This window comes from Phoenix dactylifera, chromosome 6, assembly GCF_009389715.1.
Source record: "Phoenix dactylifera cultivar Barhee BC4 chromosome 6, palm_55x_up_171113_PBpolish2nd_filt_p, whole genome shotgun sequence".
NCBI classification, from domain to species: domain Eukaryota; kingdom Viridiplantae; phylum Streptophyta; class Magnoliopsida; order Arecales; family Arecaceae; genus Phoenix; species Phoenix dactylifera.
This window is the reverse complement of record NC_052397.1, coordinates 9,991,059-10,008,053: the sequence shown is the minus strand read 5'-3', so window position 1 is coordinate 10,008,053 and position 16,995 is coordinate 9,991,059. Positions and strand designations below refer to the sequence as shown.

Below are 16,995 nucleotides of genomic sequence, written 5' to 3'. Positions count from 1 at the left end.
ATTGATAATGACAAGGAGGTGAGCGATGAAGACAACATGTGGAGAGGGCAAGACCTCTTAGTGGCTCCTGGAGGATGGGTCCAGTGCAAAGGCCAATGATGTCTCTGTGGAGGCGATGAGTAGGTGAGTATGGATCATGAAAAAAGGGTAAAACTCTGGTTGTGGATTACAATGAAGAGAGGCCGATTGGTGGAGAGGATTGGATTGGGTTCGGGGATGAGAGATTAGGAGAGAAAAATGGGGTGGAAATAGAGGAGACTAATGGCTGCCTTGGCGTCGATATAGTAGTTAGTAGGCCGACGAAATTAGGGAGAGACAAAAGTAGTCGAGCAGCAATGAGGTAGGAAGGTGGGTTCAGGCATCCAGTCAAGCAATAGAGGGGTGAAGTTCGATGAGAAGATGGAGAAAAGGTGCTAGGAGAGAGAGGACTCTAACAAAGGGGTAGTGGGCCACTGGTGGGTTGGATGGAGATGGTCATGACAGGAAAAACGACGGACCATTTTGTTTTATTTTGTTTTCTTTTTTTTCTTCTTCATTTTTGGTGTTGGTGCGGTAGGGTGGTGGCGGCGTTGGGTTGCTAGGGGTGCAGAGATGCCATGGTAGTGGAGGTGGATCAAGATTTGTTTTGATAACAACTGACGCAAGATAGAGGTAGAAAAAAAAGAAGAGGGGAGCGAGGAGAAGAAGAAGGAGAAGAAGGCAGAGGAAAAGAGAGGATGGATTTTCAATATTTTGTAATCTCAATAATTCAAGCAATATTTTTAGTTGATATAGCAATGGGTTATAGAGACAACCCAGAAACCTAATAAGAATCCTTATAAAAATAAAATACTAAAATTTACATAAAATTCTAATACTATAGTCCACAAAATTTTCATAGTACTAGAGTCCATATAAAAATAATTTTTTTTAGTTATTTATGCTTAATAGAAGTGTACGTAATTTTTTTATTAATCGATGGTCCTCTATCAGACAAGACCTATTAGGTCTATTATGTTGTACTTGAGACTCACAACCTAGAGCCTTTTTATGGCTCGGTCCAAATAACCATCAAAGAGATACATAAAGGCCTCAATGACTCTATCAATAAAGACCTTAATAGCCTATTAGTGCTAGCAACTCATGATGGCCTGACAGTGCATATGCTTTATAATCTACATACGATTTTAAAGTCAAATACACATTTAAACTTCCTCTATAATACTTATGTTATAATTAAAATCAAATTTTAAATTTTAAAATCAAATTTAAGTTGGGCAGAGCATGTGGCAAAATATGCTAACCACGTGCATATATGCACATGCCATGCGCAAGCGCAAATGCATATGCATGTGCATGGCTAGCCAGCTAAGACATCCAAGTGCATGTGTATGTGGTCACCAACCCACCATCCCTAAAGCCTAAGAAGGCTTGGAATTACTGGACATCATAATGCAAAAGTATCTGCATTTAAGTATCCAATGCGGGACTATTAAGAATGAGATTTTAAAACTTTGATCCTTTTCAAAAAGGGAAATAATGAAATTTCTATTTAAAATTTTAACCTTTTTTGAAAGGAAATTAAAATTTCCAACAAGTGAAACCACTTAAGCACATAATCAAAATAGGATTTGTGGGCAAGCATATAAAAAAGGCATGCAAGGATAAAGTCTTTCTCATTAGAATGGAAGAGCAGTAAAGTAAAAAAGGAAGTTACTTGTAGAAAGTAGGACCAAAAATATGAACATCAAGCCAATTAGTTCTCCTTAGCTCCATCCTTAAGTCAGAACTGAACACTTACAAGCAAGGACTACTCATTATGGTTTTACTCTTTCATGTCATGGAGGAGAGCCTAACCCTTGTTATAAAGATGTATGTTTTTACTTGTTACTTGCAAAGATCAGCAACGTATCCATGCGTTGATACAACTTGAACCAACCAACAAACTTATATGCTAAATGCAGATATTCCCATATTAGCTCAAGTTTAATTTGGACTATGTAAGCTTGTGCATAAGAGGATGAAACAATATTTTTCTAAATATAATGAGATAGGGGTTTCCTTCCAACTAGAGGTCTGAACATATTTAAGCCAAGCTTATGTTGCCCAGATACACAACCCAAGAGGGAGTGGGATGAATTGGATTTTTAAAAGAAAATAACTAGTATGTGCAATTAAAAATTAATTTTCAAAGTGAAGTGAGTGTCAAAGTGAGTATGCAGATATGAAAAAAAAAAAGAAGACATTCACAACAAGCAAACACACAAATTTATAATAGTTCGGTGTCAAACTCAGCACCTACGTCCATTTTCTAAGAAACCCTTCTTAAGAATTCTACTATAATCTTTTCAAGATTACAACAAGATTATTTTAAACAGGCTCACAAGCAATCCAATTGATTTTTTCAGGTAATCAACCAAAATGACCCCTTATTAAAGCCTTTCATAGGCTTGATAGAACATACAATCTAATTCAAAATTTGGATAGATCTTTTCCTATGTTTTAATCCTTAAAACTTGTTACAATAGAGAATAAGATTTTTTAATGAAAATAACTAAAGCCCCTTAATGAGCTGATTGAGGCTTAGTTGAGCTCTAATGGAAGCAGTGGTTAGCCTTGAACGAGACTTGAAAGCTCTCACTTAATGCTTTAGATATGATTTTGAAAGTTCACATTTAAGGCTCTCTTTTCTTTTTGTTTCACTTTTTATTTTCACTATCTATTATCTTTCTTGAGTGTTTCCATACATTTATATCTTAAAAAATAGTTTGAAGACTATTTCTAGCCATTAGAGAGGCCGAAATAGCCGTTGGGAGTAAAAATAGGCATTTTGATTTTGTAGAAAACTAGCCATTACTATTGTCAGGTGCAGACGGGTCGACTCGATTACTTTAGAAGTCGGCTTGTGATCTTCGAAGATTAACTTTTTTTCTTTAGGAGTCAACTTGATAAAGTGCTCATTTTTGTTGTGCTCTATCTTTTGTCAATGACTATTCTGAGGTCGACTTAACATGTGCTAGGGTCGACTCTTGTTCTGCAGGAGTCGACTTGTGATACTTCAGGGTCGACTCATAAATGTACATTTTTTTGCCCCCTTCTGTTTTTCACGTGAGTCTGTTCTTGGGTCATCTTGGATTATCTAGGGGTCGATTTGTGAAGATGTGTCATTCTTTGTTTGTTGTGTCGAGGTCGACTTGCGTTCTCTTAGGGTCAACTTTAGAAACCGTCTAAAACTGAGTTCTTCTATTTAAACCTGTGGACGTTCAAAGGTCGCCTCATAGTGTTTTTAGGGTCGACTCCTTTTATGTTAAGCTTCATAAATTTGAGTTATGTTCTTTCCACTTTAGTGTTTTAGGTTGATATTATCTTGGTTTTTCTTATAAACATTCTTGTATACTCCAAATATATGATTTGTGAACTTTTTTACTCAAATATTTTGTATCATCAAAATCAAACTTTTTGGTTTAACAGCCTAGCTCAATAACAACTCATTTTGTAATAGATCCATGCTCAAACCAAGTTAGCTAACTTTGAGTTGAACTTCAACTGTTCATAAACACCTACTTTTAAGAAATTTAATGCAAGCATGAAACCCTACTCCATAAGGCTTTCATATGTACAATCTAATCTAGTTTTAACCATTATATAATCACATTATCATTATTATGATTACAAAATATCCTTTTACATATAAGCTATATTATTATTATATATCTCAATTAGTTATTCATTCTTATTTTGAACTTAAGTGAGCTAACGTAGAGCAAGCCAAGCCTCTCTCTACAACTTAGGTCATATATTAATCAAACTAGCCAAACTCAACCCGAATTCAAACAAAATATGAGCTGCTCACAAATTATTTGAGTTAAAGCTTTAGTATTGGAGTTAAGAGCTTTGTCAACCTATATGCTAAAATGTTTTGCTTTCTTTGAAAGTAGAATATAATGGAATTAAGAGCTAAAGTTAAAGCTACAAAGAAAAAAAAATTAATTTTCTTATTGTTGGAATAAGTTACTACATGTATATTCAGAGTTTTAGCCTCAATGATTTACATCTTGGTTGCTTTTTAATGTTGCTTTAAATCGTCTATTTTTATAGCCTATAAAAAGCATGGCTAGGCAATCATTTGTTAATTTGGTGTATACTTTCATGCTTTGACCAAATTATCAAGGATAACTACCTCTACCCCAAATTTGGTATGTGTATACCTTTATAAATATTTAAAATAGTATATATATATATATATATATATATATATCTTCATAAATTTACTATTTATGTGTATATAGTTATAAATTATTCTTCAAATATCTACAGGATATACATGCATACATAAAAATTTATCCTGGTGATCGCCTGATAGGGAGGGCCGTTTGTCGCTTCACCGAATGAAAGCGGAGGTGTTCAACTTGTAGTTGTACTTGCCTCTAGATTTTAGCATGGCGCGGCCTTGTGGTCCAGCCCAAGATGCCATCGCTTGACAACTGACGGACCACCCAACCCGGCCTACCGCTAATGTCCACATTTCAAAGGAGCGAAACACGGGTCATGGAGCTGGAAGCCGCCGTCGGCTCTCTGAACCAAGTAATTGGGTCACTCTTTTTTTGCTAAAAAATTGGGTCACTCTTTTATAATCATCAATTGAGTCAGTTAGTGAAAAAATTTTCAAAAAAGGACAGTGATGGAAGGCGCTGGCGAGTCAAAAAAGTCATTTCGATAGTCTCAATGCGTCAAGCAAAAGCTGTCAGCCTAGTCAAAAAGAACAGCCCGTCAAAGGGGAAAGTTGCAGGAAAACCCAGCGGCTGTCTTCCCTCCTTTCACGGAGCATTTCGTGCACCAACTGGATTCCGGGTTCAAACATGCACGTGGCGAGCAGCTATTTGATATCCTAGCTATTTTGTGTTCAGGAGTCCATATAATTAGCCAATTACCATTTCGTCGCGTCAAAGCTGCAGGCGCGACAAACCGCCCCCCCACCGCCTCTCCCACGGGCGCCATCGTACGAACCCCAAGTGCAAGGGGAAACGAGGGTCATCTGGATCGTTAGGTCCACGTCCGGAGAGTCGGACGGTTGAGATTAGGATAGAGGACTCCTTGGGCGGTGAGTTACGAGAACTACCCTCTCACAATTAATGACTACGTTGACTGAGGGTGAGATGAGGAGAGAGAAAAGAAGCCCTCCTTAGACACGCCTTTTATTCTTATACGCTCTCTCTTTCTATTCATCCCCCAACAAGCACCCGCCTCTCGCCTTCAATGGGAGTTTCCGGCCCCTCCCCCGCCTCCGCCGCCAGAAATTCCCTCCCTTTTTCGCCCCCCACCTCCCCTATCCGCCGCCCCCCACCCCCCGATCCGCTCGTCGCCGGCTGGCTCGCTTGCTAGGGTCTTGAGTTCCTCCCTCGTTCGGTTGTTTCTGAGGAAATTTAGGGTTTTGGGAAGCTTAGGATTCTGGCGAGCAAACCCCGGTTGGATCTTGAAAGGTAGTGTTTCTTCGTCCATTTTGATCAGCTGTTTGTTATCTAAATGAAGAGGCTGAGATCGTACGGAGAAGACGCCGACGAGGACGTGGGCGAGAAGGGGGTTTTTAAGGACTGGCCAAGACGGGATCAAGATGCGGAGCGATTGTCCTCGCATCGTCGGTTCTACTACAAGACTGACAGCTTGCGGAGAGGCTCGTCGTCATCGATGTATGATCGGTCTCTTGATGATGACCGGGAGTCTTCCAGATCTCTTCGGAAGAGGCTCGATCATGAAGGGGACGGATTTGAGCGGCGGAAGGGGTTTGATCGGTACCGGGATGCCTGCGACCGGCCGATGCAGGTGTCGTCCTCTCCGCGTGGGCTGTATGGGGCTAGTGACCGTCTGTACCGGTCGGAGAGCTTCTCAGGGCTGAGGAGGGAATTTCCCAAGGGATTCAGGTCGGAGAGGGACCGGTCAAGGCGGGAGGGGAGCAGCGGTTCGTCGTGGCGGAGAACAATCAGTGGGAAGGAGAGGGAGAACGAGGCGGCTGCTCATGAGGAGAGGAGATCGCCAGCTATGGATTCGGATTCTGTGGGGAAAGGAGGAAGCCATGCCACTTCCTCCGAGGATCGTAGAGGGAAGACGAGGTCCAGGGAAACCTCGAGTTCTGAGCAGTCCAGGAAAAATGAGATAACGAAGGCAGAGAAGCCGTGCAGAGATAGCTGTAGCAGTAGTGAGATGGAAGAAGGAGAGCTCGAACCAGATCCAGATCCAGAAACTGATCCTGTAGCTGAACCTTCGCATCATACCAAGATGCCAGAGCGAACTGAATCAGAAAATTGTAAGGATAGAGAAGCTGAATGCACTGGTATACCAGAAATAAGTTCCGAGAAGAAAGAAATGATAGCTAGTGAAAGTAAGTTAGAGTCTGATGGTGCGAGTGATAGTGGTGGGAAGGAAGAAAGGAAGGCAACAGATGTGGCAATGGATGAAGTAAATGTAGGTGAAGCAATGGATGAAGTAAATGCAGCTGAGCAGGCTGTAGATCACCATCATGACTCGGTTGAGGAATTTGAAGAGAAGAAAAGAGAGGAAGGAGAAGGAGAAGGAAAAGATGACAATGTTGATGGTCATAAAGTAGAAGGTAAATCATGTGGGGAGGAACAGGGAGTCCCTCAGGAAGAGAGCATTTCTTTACCTTCCCAAGGCCTGGAAATGAAAGGCTGTGATGAAGAGCAGGTAGGTGAAGCGGAAGGGAAAGGAACAGTGTCTTCTGTTTGCCCTCATCCAGAAAACAAAACAGAGGAGGATAGAGGAGAAAACCAGGCCGTGGAAGCTGAAACTGAGGGAAGAAAGAAAAAAGAGACAACTATAAACCTTGAGGTTGTGCAGAAAGAAGGAAGAGATATCGATCTTGAGGCCGAACCAGAACGTGCTGTTGGTCTGTTTGATTCGAGTAAGGAATTTGTTGGGGAGAGTAATCAGGAGGAAGTGACTCTGGAGCTGATGTCAGACAAGGTGAAGGAGGATTACAAGGACAAGGGCAAGAGCCTAGCAATTTCTGTCTCCAGCCAAGCAAATTCAATCAACATTGATGATGCCATGGAGGGCCCCAGTGGAAGAGGCTTTGAGCTTGTCTTCCACTCTGATGTTAGTCAACGTGAGAAAGCACACAGTGGCGGGGTTGTTATTGGCAAGCATAAAGATGAGAAACTCAAAATGGAGCCACTTGATCTCTCTCTTAGTTTGCCAGGTGTCTTGTCAGATCATACAATGAAACAGCCAAAGCCAAAACCTGATTCTCCTAGCCACGGAAAAAGCATCCAGTCTTTGCCATCCTCTTTCTGGGCAAACTCAGATGGGTTCACAACTTCGATTTCAGTCACAAGTTCTCAGCCATTTGTTCACAATCCTAGTTGTTCCCTCACGCAGAATTCAATGGATAATTATGAACAGTCGGTTGGTAGCCATCCTATTTTTCAAGGAGTGGATCAGGTTTGCAATGGTACCACATGGCATGCTCAGGTTTCTAATGGTACCACATGGCATGCTCAGGTTTCAAATGAGACTAAACAGAAGGGAGGAGCTGCGCCACTCTTCCAGAGAATACTGCTGAATGGTCATGCTTCGCAGAATTCACTTAATTCTTTGAACAGGCAACATCAGTTGAAGTCCGATGGCCTCTCAAGGCAGCCAAGTCTTCCAAGACAGTTGTCCCCTACACAGAGTCACGGCTCTCACGATACTAGGTCAGAACACAGTAAGGACAAGAGGGTGCTCACAAGAGAGAGAAGCAGCAGTAGCCTTTTTAAGAGTGAGCAACAGGATGGTGAACTGCTTGCCCTTAATGGTTCTGGTGTCATTGAGAGCATTGTCTCCAAAATTGTGGCAGAACCTTTACATCTAATGGGCAGGATGCTTCAAGGAATGACGGTGCACTCCATAGCATACCTGAAGGAAACCATTTGTGAGATGATTGCTAGTGCAGATAAAAGTGGGCAAATACATGCATTTCAGGAGGCACTTAAGAGGAGGTCTGACATGACTATGGAAACACTGTCCAAATGCCCTCGTGTTCTTCTGGAGATCTTGGTAGCTATAAAAACAGGTCTTCCAGATTTCATTCAGAGGGCAAATAACATCTCATCATCTGATTTTGTTGAGATATTTTTAAATATGAAGTGCTGCAATCTTGCTTGCCAGAGTATTTTGCCTGTTGATGATTGTGACTGCAAAGTTTGTTTACAGAAGAATGGTTTCTGCAGCGCATGCATGTGTCTTGTGTGCTCCAAGTTTGACAATGCAGCTAATACTTGTAGCTGGGTGGGCTGTGATATCTGCCTCCACTGGTGCCACACAGAATGTGGGTTGCGTGATTCTCATATTAGGAATGGGCGAAGTTCTACAGGAGCACAAGAGATGACTGAGATGCAGTTTCACTGTCTTGCTTGTGGTCATCGTTCTGAGATGTTTGGATTTGTGAAGGAAGTTTTTAAAACCTGTGCCAAGGACTGGAAAGTAGAAACTCTTGCTAAGGAACTTCAGTATGTGAAGAGGATCTTTACTACGAGCAATGATGTGAGGGGTAAAAAATTGCATGATGTAGCTGAGCAGATGCTGATGAGACTAGAAGATAAAGCCAATCATTCCAAAGTTATCAATTATGTAATGTCATTTCTTTCTGGTAAGCTATTGACTATCTGCAACATAAAATCTTGGGCTTATTGCAATTTACCATATTCCACTAATGCCCAGGCATATATAATGTGTATTTGCTTGGTATCTTGTATGGGGGTAGGTCTTGGTGCAATGGTAAGGTTGCTCCATTGTGATATGGGTTCACGGGTTCTAACATAAAAATGACCTCTCCATATGCGAGGGTAAGGCTGCGTATATTTGTCTCTCTCCAGAGCTTGTAGTGGTTGGAGCTTGTGCATTTTTGAACACCCTCTTTTTTCTTTTCTTTTCTTTTCTTTTTTTTATGTGCTTCGTGTCTTTTATATATGTTCATTCATCTCTACTGTTGTCTGGTTTCTGGCCTTCTTGTGCGGTACTTCTGCATGTATTGTAGTTGTTAAACAGCATGACAATCTGGAAGTTCCCACTAGGTCAATATTCTGGTTGTTAGCACTGGTGAAACTCGTCTTGTTGGTAGTTTTCATTGCTTGTCCACCAATGTCAGGTTTTAATGACAAGATCCTCTCTTGCCAAAGATATCTAGGTCATAAATCAGTAGTATTCGTCAAGTTCAAAGTATCACTTCTATGGATCTTACTCTGATAATCAAAGCTGTCTTGGGTAAGGCCTCGAAGTTCAAGTTTTAAGATAATGTTTGAAGTATTGCAGCTCCTTAGTTATTCATGTCGATAGAGTTGTAACTGAGGACAGCCATACTTGTGGTATGCTTCAAAACTCATTCATGTTAGTATCTTTTGTTCTTTCTAAATCTTAGGAATTTTGGAGGCTTTCTTCTTAGTTACAAAGATTGAGGTGTATAACCAGATAGTTAGGTCTTATACTTGTTAATTGGCCTTTTAAGTTTCATGGAAATCTCCTTTCTTGTCTAAATAGTCATGTTGGCCAACTCCAAAATAGTATCTCCTCTATTGTTTGTATCTCTAAAATTGTAACCTCCATGTGCCCTTTCAAAACTTATACCATATTTTCCTACATGCCCATTCAAATCTCTTCCATTAAGTATGTTTTCTCCACTAGAAATCATTTGAATTTGTTATCCATGTTCTCCCAAAAGTGCTACTTGAGGAGCGTAAGCACTAATTATTAATAGATTCCTCTTCTAACACTAATTTTATTAAGACTATTTTGTCTCCTACTATCTTAATGTCTATAACCTTATCTTTTAACTATAATCTATAATAAATTCTTTTCTATTTTTATTCCTATCTTTCTCTGTATGTCAAAGTTTATCACCCATCTTACCAACTTGTTTTTGTTTTTCCTTATATCTTCTGTCTTTTGCAGTAAGCTATGTTAACTCTCCTCCTAGTCATTGTATTTACTAGCTTTATCAACTATCCTATCAACGACCTTGTATTCTAAGTTGCTAAATGTATCCGACTTTCCTGGACTAACTTCTTTGTCCACACCGTTGCATAAAAGTATGAGAACTCTTGCCTACTTCTGAATATACCTGGGCAGCAATGTGGTGTATCGCTGCTGCAGAACACCCTAGTTAACCATTGCCCATTTTTCACTACAATTCAAGGTGGAATGCAGTAACAGATTTCTTAGGATTCTGTTTATGATTCTGTTTATATGATGTGACTATAATTTTATGTTGACCGTCAACCTACCACAACCTTCCTCCTTTATCTGGGCATGGGGCCAGCTATGTACAAAAACATAGGTACAGTTATTTATAGTTTTGGTGTTATAGGTCCAACTTAACTCAACTAAGCCTTAATCCCAAACTAGTTGGGGTTGGCTACATGAATTCTTTTCCTTCACGCCGCTTGATTTAGAACCATTGAGATATCATCCTTACTACTTTATCCTTTGTGATTTTTGGTTTATCTATACCTTCTTTTCCTTATATACACACACACATACACCTACATCACACTCAGACACATACACATACATCACACACACACACACATACACACACATACATACATATACATTCAAACCATCTTAGTCATCCTCTCAATTTATCTTTGGTGCTAGCTCCACCTTTTGAGGCTAAAATCCTAAGATTATTAAATTATTGCAATATTTTAGAAAGCGATGAAAGTGTTAAAGAATTATAATACATGCCAATTCTTTGGTTATAAGATAATTATCAAACACCTAATAATATGAGTATCTATATAATTAAATACAATAACATAAAACAATAAATTAGTATGAATTTGTTATCATCATATCAAGTACCGAATACCAGCATATACCTGATGACCTGCAAAGTATGGAGATCAAATATATCATCTAAAGCTTATAAGTTATAATATTTATGCCATGAAAATCGAACCTTAAATCTAACAAGTCTACTGCTCAAGGAGATCTGTGTACTACATTCACCTCATTTCTCCTTTTTATCCTAGAAGCTTTTAATGATCCAAAATGTCTCTTCCATTAAGAAAAACTAACCTTCAATTGAGCTGTTTAAACTAACTCTTTCAAAAAATCGTCTAATCTCTCAAATACTTTCAACTCTTTAAAAGATACATAAGGAACCATGTTTAATCTTGAGAAAACACTCCTCAAGGGCTTGCTTTACCATCCATGAGCAAGTATTCCCTCTTTAAACACAAAAATAAATGGATAACACTCCTCAAGGGCTTGCTTTACCATCCATGAGCAAGTATTCCCTCTTTAAACACAAAAATAAATGGATAATGATCCAAAAGCGTAACTATTTAAGTAAGTGTATTTAAAGAAATGAACTAGCCTTTATCCTCCTCCCCCCCAAAAAAAGTGAAATGTAGTGAAAGAAATATCCTAGTCTCCCCCCCCCCCAAAAAAAAAAAAAAAAAAAAAAAATCCAAACAAGAAAAAGGAGAAATGTACCGGTGAATAATATCTTGTAAAAATACCATCCATCATTGGCTTATACTTCTCAAAGACCATATTTACAATCCATGAGTAAGTGTATCCTCTTTAAACTCAAACATAAACGAAAAATGATCCAAAATTTTGACACTTTAACTAACTATTATGTTCAAAGAAATGTACTGATGACCAAAGCATATGTAATCAGTTTAAGTCAGATTTGGCCAAAATAGGTCAAAACCACCAAAATTATTGGTACCGACCAAAACCTCCAAAACCTATTGAAACTGAATTTCCAATATTCTGGTCTCAATTTCAGTAGAAACTTCTGCTTATCAGTCCAACTAGATTGGTTTCATTTGAACTTCAAACTCTGGTCAAACCATACTTATGATCAAGTGCTGACTGCAAGTACCTTGTGTTTGATTGAACGATATGGTTATTGTAGACAATAGGATGACTAGATATCACTGGAAGATTTAGTTATGTGTAAGCAAATCTCTGATCTCCGATTAAGTACTGTATTATAATATCCAACATGAGGATCTTGGCTAGGTTCAAAATCATCGAGGGATAAGTCTTGGTTGCTACACAAAAAAATGATCCACCTTTTGTGCGACTGCCACATCCACAAAGTGCACTTCATGTTCAAGCAATTTCTTTTTCTTTGAGGATTCTTTATTTCTTAGTATTCAGAATCTTTTATCCAGTGTGCTCAACCCAAATTTTCTTGGTGTACTGCTTTTGCAGAGCTTCCTCGGTTCTTCCTCAAGTTTTTTTGTAAAGCTACTTTTTCAGGCCCTTATCTTAATCAGCTCCTGCAGCCTCTCCTTTCTCAAATAGCTAAAGCCTTTTCCTTCCAAACATCTTAATCAACAGGTGAAAAATAGGATTGCCAAACATGGCATGTTTTTGCTTTCCAACATGAAAACAAGTTTTTGTTGGAAAGATTGATGTTGCTAATTGTAGCTAGTTACCGCACCCTGTCATTGAAGAAAGTTGTTTACCTGTTGATATTCACGTTTCGTTGAGCATTCTTTATAGTTGTTAATATTGATCAATTGAGCAGAAACTTGAGGATGTAATCACTCAGTTGGGATAGTTTGGCAGTGTCTTTATGTGAGAATATGATCCACATGAAATGATTTATTTGAACAGGCGCTGTTATTTCACATTGTCTGTATAGATGGGTGTGAACGCAGGAACAAGTAGGTAGGGACATGTGTTTGTGTTTGCATGATGGATAAGTATGCTTATTTATGCATGCATGCATTGCATGCTTGTGTGCGCATGATTGGATGGATCACCCACGATATGTTGGTATACTCTTAGAGTTGACCCTTTTTATGTAGTAATAAGTGCAAATGACTGGTAGAAATTGGCGGTGCCATCAAGGTTTAATAATTTTAAATGTCAAATAGTGCCATGTCTGAGTGTCAATTTTGATAAGAAATATGAATGGTGGGTCTTGCTTCTTTTCACTTGTTGGATTTTAGTTTCATTTTCACCTACTTGGTTCAATGTCGATTAAGTATGATCATGTTCCTCTACAGCAGCTATACTTGATCAGTTTTGCACTTTGCTCTAAAGTGGCACCCTTTTATTGAACAATGGAGACCTCATCATCCAATCATGAGAATTTACTGTGAACATAAATTGACCGCTATGAAATCTATAGTATGTTTACAAATCCATCATGACTGTATTATAATGGTGTATTTTTGAACTAATGTTTTTGTGAAGAGAAAACATAACCATTCTGAATTGTTATTTTTATATTTCAGATAGTGAATCCAACGGCAGCAGTAGTCCTTCCATATTTCCACCAAAGGGGTCATCTAGAAATGATGCTGAAGGAAGCAATGGAATAGCTGGTTCAAGCAAAGAAAAAACAAGGTTGCCATCTGTTCCCTCAGAGAAAATCCCCCATCTGGAAACTGCAGGTCTTCTTTCTGTTGTAGATCATGAACGAGTTGGTCAGCAGACTAGGGATGCAGAGTTACAAAAAAATCATGAGAAGAAGCCAGTTACTGATGAATTGGAGAGTGTTGTAAAGTTCAAACAGGCAGAGGCAAAGATGTACCAAGAACGTGCTGATGATGCAAGAAGAGAAGCTGAGAACCTAAAACGCATAGCAATAGCGAAGAATGTTAAGATTGAGGAAGATTATGCTAGTCGAATTGCAAAATTGCGATTGGTTGAGGCGGAGGAAAGGCGTAGACAAAAGCTTAAAGAATTACAAGTTATTGAAAGGGCACACCTTGAGTACTTCAATATGAAAATGAGGATGGAAGCTGATATAAAGGATCTATTGTTGAAAATGGAAGCTGCAAAGCGTAACTTCAATGCATGAGGGGGTCTTAAAACAAGAGTTCTCAATGCTGGGCATCCATATCACATTCCTGCGTTTGTAGGACAGCCACATAAATAGACATTTCATATGAAAGTTGTAAGTTTTAGGTTTTTCTGCCCTGCATGTATCACCCTCTTCATGTTGTTAAATTTGTATGGTGTAAAATTAGCTTCTTAGTGTACAATTTTTCCTATTTCATCTTTTGTCTAGCTAACTGGATTCTGTACAGTGACATGCTCGACCTCTGCGTGTGATCATTGGTTTCCTTTATGACAAAAGGAAATAGGTTCTCATTTATCTTATAATTTATCAATCATGTGTTTTCCTTTTTTTTTTTTTTACCCAGATGACCAGCCAACCAGGCTTATAAATATGGTTGCACCTCTTTTAGTCAGATTGATTTTTCAAGAGTTTCCCATTTTGCTTAAAAGTTTGATTTGTCTGTGTTGCTGACTGTTGCTCTTCGTTTACTAATACGGATCGTCATCAACATGTTAAAACTACTTTGTTACTTCTATCGCAACCACTGTTACATGTTTTGATTTAATTATAATCTTTATCCTTTATTCAAGTTCAATGAAGTTTTATGACTGCTATACACCTTTGTCCCTGGTTTTCCTTCTACTGTGTATTTATATTTTCATGCCTGAAATTTGAATTTTATCAAGGATTATGGTAGGTTTTTCATGGGCAATTATTTATTTCCAACCTTGTCAAGAAAATTTCCTCCTCCTTGTAGAGTGCTGATAAAAATGTTGGTGTGAGATGGGAGGATAAGTCATAACCTCCTGTAACATCATGTTGGTAGGAATTCGGTAGTTGACAGTTTTATTCATTTATGAGTTGGCATTCGTCATTTAACTTTCTCTCTCTTCTATCTCTTCTTTTTGATTAAACTTTTGCTCTTGTTATTTGAAGTCTTGACTATTGCAGACTTAGTAGGCTCTACTTTTGTCTAGGTAGCAATATACTGAACCAGTTATGTTCCTCCAAAATGTGATACAGATTGCACTTTGTGGTTTTAGTTGTTATAAAATAAAAATTAGATAAAAGATAAGCAGAAATATGTCTCTTTTAAGTGATATCATTGTCCAGCATTTCCGTCACAAGCATGGATAAAAATATGGCTATTACTAAAAGATGATCTTTCAATGCAAGATTCATTAAGTACTATGTAGGTGCTCCTTTGCTGAATTTCCTGCATGGTAATGGGTTACTGGTCTGACTTCTGGGTTTCAGGATACCTTTTTTCTGTACCTATGGCAAAGCTCCAAGACCTGTCACTGCTTACTGATCTAAGAACCAATTATGGAAGTAAGGTGTTGCTGGAAATTGGACCCGGGGGCGGCCGTCGGCTGAGGAGGAGGAGCTCCAGGAGGGCTTGGCGAACGGCGGCGATCCAGCGATGTACGGCGTCCTCCGGGAGACGTGCAAGAAGCCGGTGGCCGGGTTTTTCCGGCGCCGGCCCTCCGATGCTTAAGTTAGAGAGATGGGCTAAAGATTTGCAAGAGAGGAGCTCGAGTCAGGGAGTCTGGAAGAAAATCCTCTCGCTCCCCCCTCAGGAGTTTCCTATTTATAGGAGGAACGGGTTTACCTGTGATGAGACAGAGCGAAGACACTGCCGTACAGTGGAAGTTAATGCTCAATCGTGTAGATTAACGCTGTCCTCGTGGGAGATCAGGCCGAAGTCTTTGAATTATTGCTGAACCATGCTATCGTTTATGGCCAAACAGGTTTGCCGTATGGAGCTAAACATTTGTAGTCAACTGGGGCCATGCGCCTTAATGGTTGAGTGAGCCACATGAGCCACATGCCTGCAGAGGTCACATGCATTGATTGAGTGAACTAGGCGTTCGGAGAAGCTATACGCTTTAATTGTTGCGTAAGCTGAATGTCTGGGGAGGCCGTACGTATCGATTGTTGGCAAGGACAGGGCACGCTTCGTGGGAGAACACGATAATGGCGGTCTACCGCTCGGATGCTTTTTAGTCGGAGGAGCCGCTTGGGCACTTTCAAACCCTTGAATTGGGACCCATTCGGCCGCCTCTTGCTCGGAGGGGGCGCTCGGTCGCCTCCTGCTCGGAGGGGGTGCTCGGTCGCCTCCTGCTCGGAGGGATGCTTGGTTGCCTCCTGCTCGGGCACAATTTTTTTCCCCCAACACTACCCCCCGACTTCCGAGCTCGAGCTGCTCGCAGGCTCGAGCGCGGGAAGTAGTTAAAGTGGATTAGGGGGGAATTTTGAATTATCGCGCGCTTCAAGACACTTTAATGGGAGTAGGTGGGTGGCGTCCCATCTTTTCCGAAGCGTCCCATCATTAATAACTTCCATTTTTCCAAGCGTTCTTGCGTCGTGAGCTCATGATGGGGCTGCACGATCCGACGAGGCGTCCTCTTTTTCGAAGCGTCGGTCCGAATTGAATGCAGCGCCTTAATTCATTGGGCTGACACGTGTCGTGATTTGGACAGGGAGGAGCGTTCTGCCGAGCGGATCTGAGTCATTGGAGGGGTCTATATATAAACCCCTCGGTTGTCTGGGATTTCTCTCCCATTGTCTTCCCTTCTCCTTCCCAGTCCGACACGGCCGATCTTCCATTACCTCCAGCGAGCTCCCACAAGTGTCCCCCTTTTCATTTGCTCGGAACCTCTTTTTCTTCCTTCTTCCTCCTTTTTCCTAATGGGTCTCGGTCCGAATGAAGTCGGGTCCACGATGAGTGAGCTAGAGGTTGAGATGGCCGAGGAGTGGTTTTTTCCTCGGCGAGGGTTCCGTTTGGAACCCCCCGGGTTGGGGGATCGGATAGCGAATCTCCCGGTAGGTCGGATCGGAGTGTACTTGGAGGCACTCTGGGCCGGCCTACGGTTTCCCCTCCATGGGTTTGTGAACGAGTTGCTCGGAGAGTACCAACTCGTCCCGGCGCAACTCGCTCCGAACGCATGGAGGACAATTATCGGGTTCTTGTCCCTGTGCATGGCATACGGGATCCTGACTTCCGTGAACGTCTTCCGGCGGCTCTTCATGTTGAAGTCCAATCCGGGAGACGGGGAGTGGCTCTACATCGCCCTTCGGGCGGGTCGGTCACTCTTTCAGGGCGCTCCATCGTCCATTCATGATTGGAAGAAAAAGTTCTTCTTTTTGGGTTTCAAGCGGACGTGGGGGTTCGACCCTAGGTGGAGGCAGAGCCGGCTCAGAACTGC

At 40.6% G+C, this 16,995-nt stretch overlaps 1 protein-coding gene across 3 annotated transcripts; it reads left to right on the top strand.

Annotated features, from left to right (window-relative positions):
* Positions 1-5,205: 5,205 nt before the first annotated feature.
* LOC103715737 (protein OBERON 4-like) lies at positions 5,206-14,113 on the top strand. Of its 3 annotated transcripts, none has more exons than XM_026807951.2 (3): positions 5,206-6,235; positions 6,272-8,623; positions 13,236-14,113. In XM_026807951.2, exons 1-3 carry the CDS (start codon positions 5,503-5,505, stop codon positions 13,802-13,804), a joined length of 3,654 nt encoding a protein of 1,217 aa, XP_026663752.2. In that variant the 5' UTR covers positions 5,206-5,502; the 3' UTR covers positions 13,805-14,113. The 3 variants fall into 3 exon arrangements, with proteins under 3 accessions (XP_026663752.2, XP_008801696.2, XP_038983302.1); XM_039127374.1 differs by having other exon boundaries at positions 5,207-7,464; positions 7,495-8,623; XM_008803474.4 differs by having other exon boundaries at positions 5,206-8,623.
* The last annotated feature ends 2,882 nt before the right edge of the window (positions 14,114-16,995 follow it).